The sequence below is a fragment of the Solanum stenotomum genome, unplaced genomic scaffold (genome assembly GCF_019186545.1).
Source record: "Solanum stenotomum isolate F172 unplaced genomic scaffold, ASM1918654v1 scaffold38042, whole genome shotgun sequence".
Classification (NCBI taxonomy): domain Eukaryota; kingdom Viridiplantae; phylum Streptophyta; class Magnoliopsida; order Solanales; family Solanaceae; genus Solanum; species Solanum stenotomum.
The window spans coordinates 1-11,953 of record NW_026034727.1 but is presented as its reverse complement, the minus strand read 5'-3'; the positions used below and the strand labels follow the sequence as shown (position 1 = coordinate 11,953).

The following is an 11,953-nucleotide window of genomic DNA, read 5'->3' as shown; positions in this document are numbered from 1 at the left end:
TTATCAGAATGATGGACAAGTGAATTTAAGACAGAATTAAAACTTGAATTAACAGGAGCAATAACAAAAGGAAAAATAGTTTCATGAAAAAGAACATCCCTAGATACATGAATTCTTTTGGTAGCCAAGTCTAGGACCTTGTAACCTATTGTATTGTAAGGATATCCAACAAAAATGTGTGGTGTGGTTCTTGGTTCAAATTTATCCTTGTGGCTTTTCAAGGTGGTTGGAAAACAAAGGCATCCAAAACTTCTAAGGTGGGAATAGGTTGGCCTTTTTTGATACAGTAACTCATATGGGGATTTGTTATGTAACAACTTTGTGGGCAGTCTATTTATGAGATATGTAGCAGTGAGGACACATTCTCCCCAATATCTTACAAGTAATTTTGATTGGAACAGGAGTGCCCTTGTTGTTTCGAGAAGATATTTATGTTTCCTTTCTACTACACCATTCTGTTGAGGTGTATAAGGGCAGGATTTTTGGTGTATGATGCCTTTTTCTTGGAAAAAACAAGTTGCTTCTGCATTTGTGAACTCCAAACCATTATCAGATCTGATGGCTTTAAGTTTAGTTTGGAATTGAGTTTCTATGAGAGTTATAAAGGCTTTTACAGTTTGTAATGCATTGCTTTTACACCTAAGTAATTGTGTCCAAGTAGACCTGCTATGATCATCTACCATAGTGAGGAAGTAATGATAACCATCATGAGTGGGCACATGATATGGTCCCCATAGGTCAATGTGAAGTAGTTCAAATACCTTGGTGGTTGTGGTAGTGCTGTCAGGGAAGGGCATTCAGGTTTGTCTAGCCATAGGGCATATGGCACAAGTAAAAGGCTGTTTGTTCGAAAAATGTATTGGTATGGTAAAGATACCTCTCATATTTACAAAAGGCACATATCCTAGTCTAGTATGCCACAAAAATTCACTAGCCTAAGCATAAGTATGAACAGAATTAACAACAAAAGAAGGAAAACTATTAACAGACCTTGAAGGAAAACCAACAGTACAAACTTCTTTATTGGAAACATGAGAACATTTTGCATTGGATGGTACTGAAGTTTGAAGAATAACAAGCCAATATACCTGCTAGGTTCACAACTCTACTAAGCATATCTCCTGAGCCATCAGTCCCATTTCCAGCCTGCAGAGATCCTAGGAGGTTGAGTAGCTGCTCATATTGACCTTTGGACAGATTCACTGGCATTTGCTTCCTTGACTCATCAGGCACCTCATTTTGGTTCATGTCTTCCTCAGAACTGTACACATTTGCTGCAGACCCTGAGTTTCTTCCTTTGGAAGGTCTAGAATTGGATGGANTGAAGAGGTGTAGTTGGTCCTAAAACCTCTGGATCCTGCAGCAACATTAGATGAAACAGAGGCATTTAGTGAAGTGAATTCCAAAGCAGTGTGATTGTGAGACCTGACTTCCCTTTGTCTTTCCTCTTGTGATAATATGGCAAAAGCTTGTGCCATGCTAGGCACTGTAGACATCATGAGAATGCTTCATCTCACAACAGTGTACATTTCATTCAAACCCATCAAAAAGTGCACTAGTCTCCTATCCTGTTCAGCTTGGTGCATTTTGGCTTTACCACCACAAACACACACAAGTACATTGAGAGTGAACATCAAGAGTGCTCATTTCCTCCCATAGTTTCTTCATCTGCATGTAATAACCAGTGACATCCAAAGTCCCTTGTACAAGATCATTGATCTCTTTTGCAACTAATAGAGTTTACAACCATTAGTCTGGTCATATCTATTTTCCAGTTCATTCCAGAGTTCCTTGGAATTGTTAACATACTGTAAACTATCGCGCAGATCAGGTGATAGGGAATTAAGGATCCATGAAGTCACCATATCATCACACCTCTCCCACTACATGAAAGAAGGATCTGTAGAAGCCGGCTTAACCACTTTACCGGTGATGAAACCAGTCTTACTTTTAACAGATAGGGCTCTGAGAACAGCTCGTCTCCAGGATCTGTACCCAGTTCCATAAAAAACAGCTGGTAATAATGTTGAACCGATATTCTCAGAAGGATGCAAGTAGAGTGGATTACCAAAATCCAATTGAGCAGGAACAACAGGTGCATCTCCCATGGATGAGGATTGGAGAGTAATTGGGAACAATCCGAGAAGTGCGAAGTGAGAAGGAAACGAGAAAGAGGAACAAATAGCAGGGGAACAAAAATCACAAAATCCCTAAATCACGATCGAACTGAGAATCGAAGGAGAAACAAAAAAAAATGGATACGCAATACTCACGAAACAATGTGGATGCGGAAAGTAGGAATCATCCCCTGTGCTCTGATACCATGACAAAATCAACAACATAGGCTGGAAAATATCAGGCTTCCTCCATTGATGGAGGTTTGAAGCTCACGAGAAAATATTCAAAAAGAGAGAAAGTGGAAAGATATTATTGAGAATAAAAAAAACTAAAATAAACAATACAGGGTATTATGTATATATATACACATTGTTCAACTAACCAACTTGATCTGACACAATAACAAACTTAACCAACTGATTTGTGAACTCAACTAATTCTATGAATTCTAAAGCTAACTGTGATGAATTAAACTAATTACAAACTAATTGTAATCTCATCAAGGAAGATTCTGCAGGCTGCTTTCCGTCTATTCTCTGTGTTCACGCCGTGTCTCTTGGTGTTGCTTTCCGTTAGGTTGTGTGTTGCGTTCTGATGTTGTTTGCTGGAATTGACGCGTGAGGAGTTGTTGTCGTTTCTGGGATTTGTACATTGGAGTGAACGTTCTGGTCTTCTTAGGAGGATAGAAAGTGGGCCGGGTCGGGTGTTAGGAGAATTGGGTTGGTTAAGCTGGAATTGAGTGGGCTGCTGAAATGTTTTTTTTTTTGTTAAGAATTAAGTTGGGCTGGGGTCGGTTGGAATGGAGTGGGCTGCTGCTTTGGGAAGTAAAAGGGGAACTGGGACGGGTTAATTACTTCCAAATGACCAGAAAGAAAGTAAAGGCCCAAAATTTAGTCTTACAATTTAGTTGAAGAGTCACTAAAATTGCAATTAAGAAAATTACCGTATGAATTTCGATCGTAGCCAATTGAAATTAAAAATCTGGCCAAATGAATTTAATTGGGAATTCGGCTAAAAACTAAATAAAAGATAAGTTAGTAGAAATTAATTATTGAGCTTCTTAATTCTAACGATATAAGATAATCAACTTGATTACAAAGTAATGGTTTTGAAATACGAACTAATATTCGAAATGGCAATTATGATTTAAACTAAATTAATAAGGTACTTATTTAACAATGTAAAAATCTTGAGGTGATTTTTGTTTATAAGATATATTAATTATACATATATTTATTATTTGAAATATTTAAAATATTATGAAAAGTAACTAAAATTCTTAAAAGTAACTTGAAAAAATATTTGAACCTCATAAAGCTAATTATTTGAAATTAAAGAAGCTTAAAAACTAATTCCTATCGGGGAGGATCAAAATTGGGTGTCAACAATGTCTATATAAATATAGCTTAGAAAGAGAGGAGGGAAGCCGGCCTTCTTCCGGTAGCGATTGAATTCGAGGTAAATTACCCTCAATACGTGGATATTGAAGAGAGGTGAGGCTTTTGAGAAGTTGGCTGCTTAATGTTTTCAGATTGGATACCGCAAGTCTTTGAATATAATTAAAAAGCAATAACGTCAAAACTTTTTAAACTTGAAAGTTGGATAGGTGTCTCCAAACTGAGTTCAGGGCAATTATTAATGAAAATCTTCTCAAGTATAGGGAACTCTCCATTTCCTAGTATGTGCCCTTGCTTCCACTCAGCATATCTTTAAATTCAACCTTCTTGATGGAATGTATGCGTCCACCAGTGTGATGTAGTACCAGGATTTTAACTGCTTTAACTAATCACAAGCAAAAGTAAATACAGATTTCAATGAGACTAAATTCTTAATCTCTCTATTACTTACTGAGCCAAAACAATGCTTCCATTGCCCACTATATTGACTATCTCTAATTAATATAGACTTCAATACATAAGACACGAAGTTAACTTTAACAATGTTCTTACACTCAATACACACAAAGGTTTGAAACGTTTCTTTATGAATGTGAAACAAATCCTACAATTAGCACAATACAAGCATTCAACAACACCAACACATAAAGATTGCTCTTCTTCAGTCTTTCAGGTCCCTTGTTGTATGTGTTCTTTTATGCTTGAGTTCTTGAGAAGATATTTGCACCTGCTTGGACACTAATTATTATGGTGTTAAGAATGTTACCGAAGCTCTTTTTCCATTGCTGCAAAATTCTCCTTCACCAAGAATTGTTAATGTCTCTTCCCGTAGAGGTGATTTAAATGTAAGTAAGACTGTCATTCGCGTTATTTCTGAACATTTCATAGTTCTTGTTGATTTTTTGTTCTCACACAGCGAATGCCAAACGAGTTGAGGAGATAGGAGCTTGGAGATATTGAAAACCTGACAGAAGATAAAATCGATGAGATCTGCAGAACTTTTTGCATGACCTGAAACAAGATGCTCTCGAGGTGAACGGTTGGAAGATGATTGGACCAGTCTATAGCATATCAACACTATCACTTAAAGCTTACACCAGAGTTCTTGCATAAGTACCCAAAAATGTGCATCAATTGTGTCCATCCTGGATTCGTCAACACGGATATATCCTGGCGTAGTGGAACAACAATGCCTGTTGAGGAAGGAGCTGAAGGATCTGTCATGCTAGCTCTTTTTCCTGATGGAGGACCTACTGGTTTCTGCTTTGATCATACATTAGTCACCGAGTTCTAGATATAACAATAACTACGCCCCTTTCTCAAACAAGTTTTAGATCAAGTCGTGAAATAAGACTATTTCTTTCAGTGTCTCTTGGTATTTACTTGGTGTTCTGGTGGTTGTATTAGTAATTGAAATAATGAGGGAAGCAAAGGATAAAATTGTTCCTTTTACTTGTCCATGTCAATGGACTCTTGTTTTAAAATGAAATAGGGGTACGGTGGATATAGAATTATCATATCGAATTTTTTGATATTATAGCATTTGGTATACATTTTAAATGTTTTGGTATTTGATAGGCGATAGTCCCCGTGTGTGGGCTGATCTTGCTCTGAATTAGTTTAGAGGTATTGTTTTTATGTTGTAAACCCATAAGAATGAGATAGAACAAATCTACATGAGGGCAATGGTGGAGCCATAATTTTTCTAAAGGGGAGTTAAAATATAAAGAAGAAAACATACAAAAAAACCCAAAGGGATTTGACCCTGGGGTATAAAGAAGCGACCCTTTAGACCCTTGTGACACGTTTTAAAGTTGTGCGTGCCTAGTCCAAAGTGAACCATACAAGCTATTAGATCCATAGTCATGATGATCAATCCAACATGAGAATAGATACCACTTAATTAAAGATTCAACAACTTTCCCTTCTCAACTTGAGCAGAGAGACCTTCGGAACTTTTCACTTCCCAAATAATTGTTGAGTTTTGTCAAAATCCTAACAATGAAAAAGTAATAATATCTTTCCTTATAATCTATGACCATAATGTACAATATGTCTCTTATGTGTTGCATTAAACAGCTTTTTTCTCATGTACCTTTGGGTTTCATTCGAGCAGGCTGTTCCATTTGCAGCAAGTCATGCTTCATCTGAAAAAAGCCAAAGGTAGACGGCTGTACGACTTGGAAATCACAACCTCCTTACTGAAAGCAATTAAAAAGTCGTTGGAATTCTTAGCCAATTCACGTATTACAATTACAGACCAGCACACATCTATATATAGCTGCACATGAATGATTCCTCTAGACAAGTAATGAAATATCATGGTTTTATTAAACTACAAAAAGTGATTCCTAAACTAACTACCTAGTAAAGAAGTTTCAAATTCAATACGTCAACCATGGCTCACACACAATTTTTGTAAGAACAAAACACTGTGAAGGGAGCCAAGCTGCCGGCCAGTTCATCTTGATTAATAAAGAACTGAAGGCTTCTCAATTGTTAAACCTCTAGCATAGTCTTAATAATTCATGATAGGTCTATTCGTTTACTAGCCTTAAATTCATCTCTGATGCAAATCAATTGCATGTTTCTGACCATTCATGATTTAAATTGACTGAAGTTTAAGAACAACCAAGACAAGATCGAACAACTCCTACAATAACAATTGATGAAGACTGGAGTTTAAGAACAACGAAGACAAGATCGAACAACTCCTACAAACAATTGATCAACGACCAAATCAAGCTAATAGACAAGCAAAGGGGAATTCCACAAAATGAACTGTCAAGTTATCTGGACAATAAATTGCAACAAAGCGCAGTTTGTAAAACGGAATAATGTTTTGAACAACTTATATGCATCAGCTAAAACTAGAAGAATTAATAAGAGATGACTTTCTTTGTTATGCTGTCAATTCTAAGAAGTAAAATACAACCTACTACTACTAACGACAACAAACCCAGTATAGCCCCACAGGTGGGTAGGGGGAGGGTAGATATACGTAGACCTTACCACTACCCTTAAGGGGGGGCAGAGAGGATGTTTCCGATAGGCCCTCGGCTCGAGAACAGGTTTGAAAGAGGAGCAAGATTAAAAAATAATGATGAAAGGAAAGTACTGATGACAGAACTTCTCCATACCTTAAACGTGTTCTTTTTATGTCCCAACAACCTGATGTGGTGGTGGGCTGGTGGCCATCCTTGGGTTATCGGTTTCGGTTCGATTTGAACAGCCTTATATGAAAATATATAATAAGACATCCCTATTTATAATACTAACAAACCAAATTAAACGTAACTATGACTAAAAAAAACTAATCCTATATAAGGTAGGACAAACAAATTCTAACTAGACATAATTAAATAAATACCAAATAATAAATCCTAAATTACTTAGAATTCCTACTCTTTCTTTATTTCCTGTATTATATAAACTAAACTTGCGATTTTTTGAAGTTGAATACGAAGTTAATTCCGGAAAGAAAAATAAACTCTGTTATTCTCACCAAAACACAGCCAGAAATATTGAATTTGTTTCCTACTTCACATATACATAGGAAAATATTGAATCAGTTGATTCAATATAATAAATCTGCTCTGTTTCGTTTACAATAAGTGAGAAGGGATGGCGTTTTCATGTGAAAGTATCACGGGAATGAAGATAAGAGTGTTCAAGTGGAAGCACCATCATATGGTGAGCCATGTATACAGTCATTGTAGGAAGTTTGGGGCTTTATTACCCGAATATGGATTTTTGATTTTTCGAGTCAAAAATAATATTACTCCTATTATCCAACCTTTCGTGTTAGTAAATGCAGATGCAGAATCCACATTTGTAGATCTAGTTAAAAGCATTAGCAATGCTTTGTCCCCATCTAAATTGTTCTGTTTGGACCCAACTCATTCTTTAGCCAAAACTATCTCAGCTTATTTGAGAAGCTGTTATTGTAAAACTACCTTCTGTGCCTCATCACATCTGAAAGGCATTAAGATTGTGGTGACCGTGGACGTGGACGTGAATGTGGACGTGGACACGTCCCCGTACGTGGACGTGATCTCAGACTCGGAATCGGACTCGGACTCGGAATCTTCACGGGATATGATCTGCTTAACTAATATTAGTAATATGTACGAGATATTGTGGAATAATGTTAGCGATGAAAATGTAGTTAATTTTTACATGTATGGAGTTCTAGAGTCTGATAATAAGAGGAGAAATTTATATCTAAATGGATTTTATTGTATGGCTGAACTATATTTGGCTCGACTTGACATAGAGTTTGATGTTGAAAATTCTGATATTCAAGACATCCTTCATTCTATGTCTAATTACTTGTTGGAGCGCGCTTTGTTTTTTTGTTCTGAAAACGTATTCGATGGGAAAAAACAAGAATTTAGGGAGCTGCTATGTGGATTGAAGATTATGACAGTGGGGGAAGTATTATTGAAGAATAATTTTGAGTTGGCAGACGACATATGCCCTATTTGCTTTGGGAAATTTTGTCATGAATCAGTGGTGGCGGTGACCACACCGTGCTCCCATGTATTCCATAGGAGTTGCATATTCACTTGGCTATCAGAGAAGAACAATTGCCCTATCTGTAGAAAAAGGGTTGCCTTGCATGAATAGTTCTTGTTATTCTCATGGCTATATTATCTTTTTTTCTTATTTGCTACTTTTAGTTTTTATTTCATCTTAGCCCTAGGTTGCCAGCTAAGAGATTTTTCTTATAATATTCAGCCATGTATAAACTATGTTGAATGAAAACCTGATTTTTATTACAACATTTTTAATTACTGTTTCCAGGGCTGGCATTGGAGGAGTTCTCAGAGATGACATGCCCCCTCTGTTTTTGTGCAACTTATGTTGGAAATTATAGACATGGTAGGGGTCAAGCCATGTCTTTCCTCTGGACGGATCATAGGAAATTATACTGCACTTTCTATATTGCATTTACAGTTTGCTCTAACCATTACACCTTCAGAAATTCAGATAACTCAGACATGTTCTTTTTATGTCCTAACAAATAGATGTGGTGATGGCGTATACTGGCATTCCTATGGATGATTGATGCATATTCTTTCTTCATATGCTTTAAAGAATATCCCCATCCTATATAACTATTTGTAAGGAAATCTACACGCTTCAATAGAAAACTCACCTTATATTCAATTTAGCAACTAATTGACAAACCTTAGTTATCATCGTCATGTTGTGGCATAATTAAATATTTGCAAACATTGAAGGATAGTACAAATACAATATATCATGCATAGATACATTTAAAAAGGATTTTTTTAATAGTAAGCAGATCTTCATTCTACTGTTAAGCAAAGTTTCATTTTTGACATGGGGTGTTTAATGCTTGGAAGAACTAAAAACTTTCTATTAAACATGGTTGTACAAGCTTTATTTGTCTTTTGCAATTGAGATGTTAAATTAAAATGTGATAAGAGCATAAATCAATAAGCAATGAGAAACCAATATATCCAATACCTGCCAACGAAGAATTATAAAACGCAAAACAATTAGCTGCTAGTCTATAACATCTAATTCTGACAAAGGAAGTTTACTTATTTCCCTAAAACTTCAGATCATTATCCGTATTATATTCTCTATGGAGCATACAAATAAAGCTATGCTTTTGATGATGAGCATGCCATAATTTATAGTCTGAAAAGAATATTAAACATCATTAATAGCATAACGATACATCATTTGTAATGATCACACAGATTTATGTATAAACAGTTCAAAGTACAAACATAATGTTTACAGTCAGTGATAACAAAACTGCGAAATTATCTTTATTCACTTACACTTTGCTGTCAGACCACATTTAAGCAACTGTCTATCCAATAGAGAAGCAGCAGAATTTTTATATATTGTTATCAGAATCCTGACAAAGAAAAAAGTTTGCTAAGTTGATATTCGATAATCATTAATAAAAATCTGAATAATGCTAAAGAAAAACTTACATTTGTTTAAATGATTAAAGGTATTCTTCATCGATCTGTATGGTGGAGATATGAGCAATTTCTGGCCAGTATTTCCCCTTGTCAAATTTTAGGAGTGGTTTGAGGAATGGGCATTTGGAAATAGATAGTTTAGAGAGGGAAGAGAGAATCCCATTTACTGGAGGGGATTTGAGATTAGGGCAATCAATGATGGTCAGCTCAGAGAGGGAGGAGGGCAGGGGTGGAAAGGATTTGAGATTACAGCAATCCCTGATGGACAGCTCAGAGAGGGAGGAGGGCAGGGATGGAAAGGATTTGAGATTAGGGCAAGCATAGATGATCAGCTTAGAGAGGGAAGAGGGCAGGGGGGCAACAGACTGGAGTTGATGGCAGGAGGATATTACTAGACTTTGAAGAGAAGGAGAGGAGTGAATCCCTTCTTCCAGCAGTGACTGAATTTGAGGTAAACTATGAATAGATAGACATTGAAGAGAGGTGAGGCTTTTGAGATGTTGGCTGCTTAATGTTTTCAGATTCTCTATTCTAAGTGTTTGAATAGAGGAAGGCAACTCCCAATTCTCACCAGCAGCAAGAATCTCTTCGTCACTCCCATCATGATAGATCTGTAACTCTGTGAGACAGGGGAGTCTCTGTAAACGCCACTCCTTTCTGCCGTTCACCAGTTTTGTGCATTTCTTGATCACAAGGAGTTGTAAATTGAAAGGCAATCCTCCTTCAGGAAAGGACTCTATTTCTGGACAACCCCACAGATGCAGTTCCTTAAGAGATGAAGGGAGTTGTGGCAGCCGCTTCAGCTTTGTAAGGTTGTTGCAATGGAGTCTTTCAGTCGCAGTAGAAATTAAAAACCTAATAAGGTTGTGGCAACGAATTACATCCAAAGAACATGCTCTTGAGACCAACTCAGTTATAGAATCACATCCTACCAGTTGCAAATCCCCGAGAAACATCTCACCAACTGGCTCCTCCAATTTCAATCTCTGACAATCAGATATGGTTATTCTCTTCAAGGTACTGGGAAGAATGCTAAAAGGTAAGGAGGTAAGAGAGTTACAATCACTAATAAATAATCCCTCAATCTTCTTCATTCCCTCAAGTTGGGATGTAAACAGCTGAGCTTCATCAAAAAGAACTCCAACCTTAGGAGAACCACCAACTTCAAACCATTTTAAACTTGAAAGTTGGATGGGTGTCTCCAAATTGAGTTCTGGACATCTTGAAATGGTCAATTCTTTCAGAGAACAGAGATTTTCAGGCAACTTCCCCATTAACTTTGGACAATTTGCAATTGAAAGCTTCTCGAGTGTAGGAAACTCTCCAATTCCTAGTGCGTGCCATTGCTTCCACTCCGGCATATCTTCAAATGCAAGCTTCTCAAGACAGTTAAAAGGCTTTTTGGAGGACAAACTGCCATAGAATTCTTCTGTCACCTCTGTTATTCCATGCATCCTTCCAATGTAAAGGAATCTCAAAGAAGGGAGTTGTCCTAGTGCTGGCAAGGAATCACAGACCTTGCAGTTGCTTAGAGATAATTCCACCAGCTTAAGAAACAAAGGATCAGCTAGCCAATTTGGAAATTTTGTTCCTCTATATCCATTGATTCTGACTTCTTTTACATTTTTATGTGGGCGTAGCTCATCAAGTATGTCTATTTCAGTTTGTGAATTGGCGACACTCCTACTTTCACTCCACCTCAAAGATAACTTCTCAACATGATTCTTCTCCCTCATCTTTGCCTTCACAGCTTCCGTTCTATTAACCACATTTTGCAAATTTTGAACTGATAGAGATCCATACAAGTTATGTACTTCACCCAAATCTTCCATTCTCAAACCACTGCGACCACCTACAAGAAACTTGGATCCCACTAACAATTGGAGGCTTTTCAACTTGCTCAGATGTAGTGGCATATTCATGTGAACAGTGTTGCTTATGTCAAGATGACGCAAGTTAATCAGCTTCTCCATCTGCAGCGGTAGCTCCTTAAGATAAGCACAAGATGACAGGAGAAGTGTCTCTAAGTGATACAATACACAAATGGAATTAGGCAACTTTTCAATCATTGTCTCAGAAAGGTCCAAAAATCTGAGGAGCTTTAATTTGATAAACAAGTCATTTGGCAACTCCTTAATCCAGTAATGAGACAATGATAGTACCCTCAAGGATCTTAGTCTTGGCAGTATGTTATGCTGTACCCTCTTGCTTAGAGGGTTAATATAGAGACCATTACATGTTGGAAGCAATGTCCTCAGCTGCTCCAATTTGTAGAGGGGTGTCAATTTTTCAAAGTCACCATCTTTTCCTATGGAATAAGATAAGTGCCGGCTTTTTTCCAACATATCAGATCTTTGGCTCTCTTCCAACCTGATACATAGTTTTGAAGATGCAATTTGGGCTAAATCGTTGATGAGGTCATGCATTAAGAATTTCTCTCGGTTCCCTTCAGAAGGATTTGGGACCCTT

General features: G+C 37.0%; 1 protein-coding gene across 1 annotated transcript; it reads right to left on the bottom strand.

The window, feature by feature from the left end:
* Positions 1 to 9,175: 9,175 nt before the first annotated feature.
* On the bottom strand, positions 9,176 to 11,910 carry LOC125852654 (putative disease resistance RPP13-like protein 1). The gene is made up of 2 exons (XM_049532374.1): positions 9,494 to 11,910; positions 9,176 to 9,414 (listed from the first exon to the last, which is right to left on the bottom strand). The coding sequence occupies exon 1, from the start codon at positions 11,908 to 11,910 to the stop codon at positions 9,508 to 9,510; it is 2,403 nt and encodes an 800-aa protein (XP_049388331.1). The 3' UTR covers positions 9,176 to 9,414; positions 9,494 to 9,507.
* Positions 11,911 to 11,953: the final 43 nt, after the last annotated feature.

Excerpts from the sequence above, each read along its gene's own strand:
- LOC125852654 (XM_049532374.1), bottom strand. The coding sequence starts at position 11,910 with ATGCATGACCTCATCAACGATTTAGCCCAAATTGCATCTTCAAAACTA.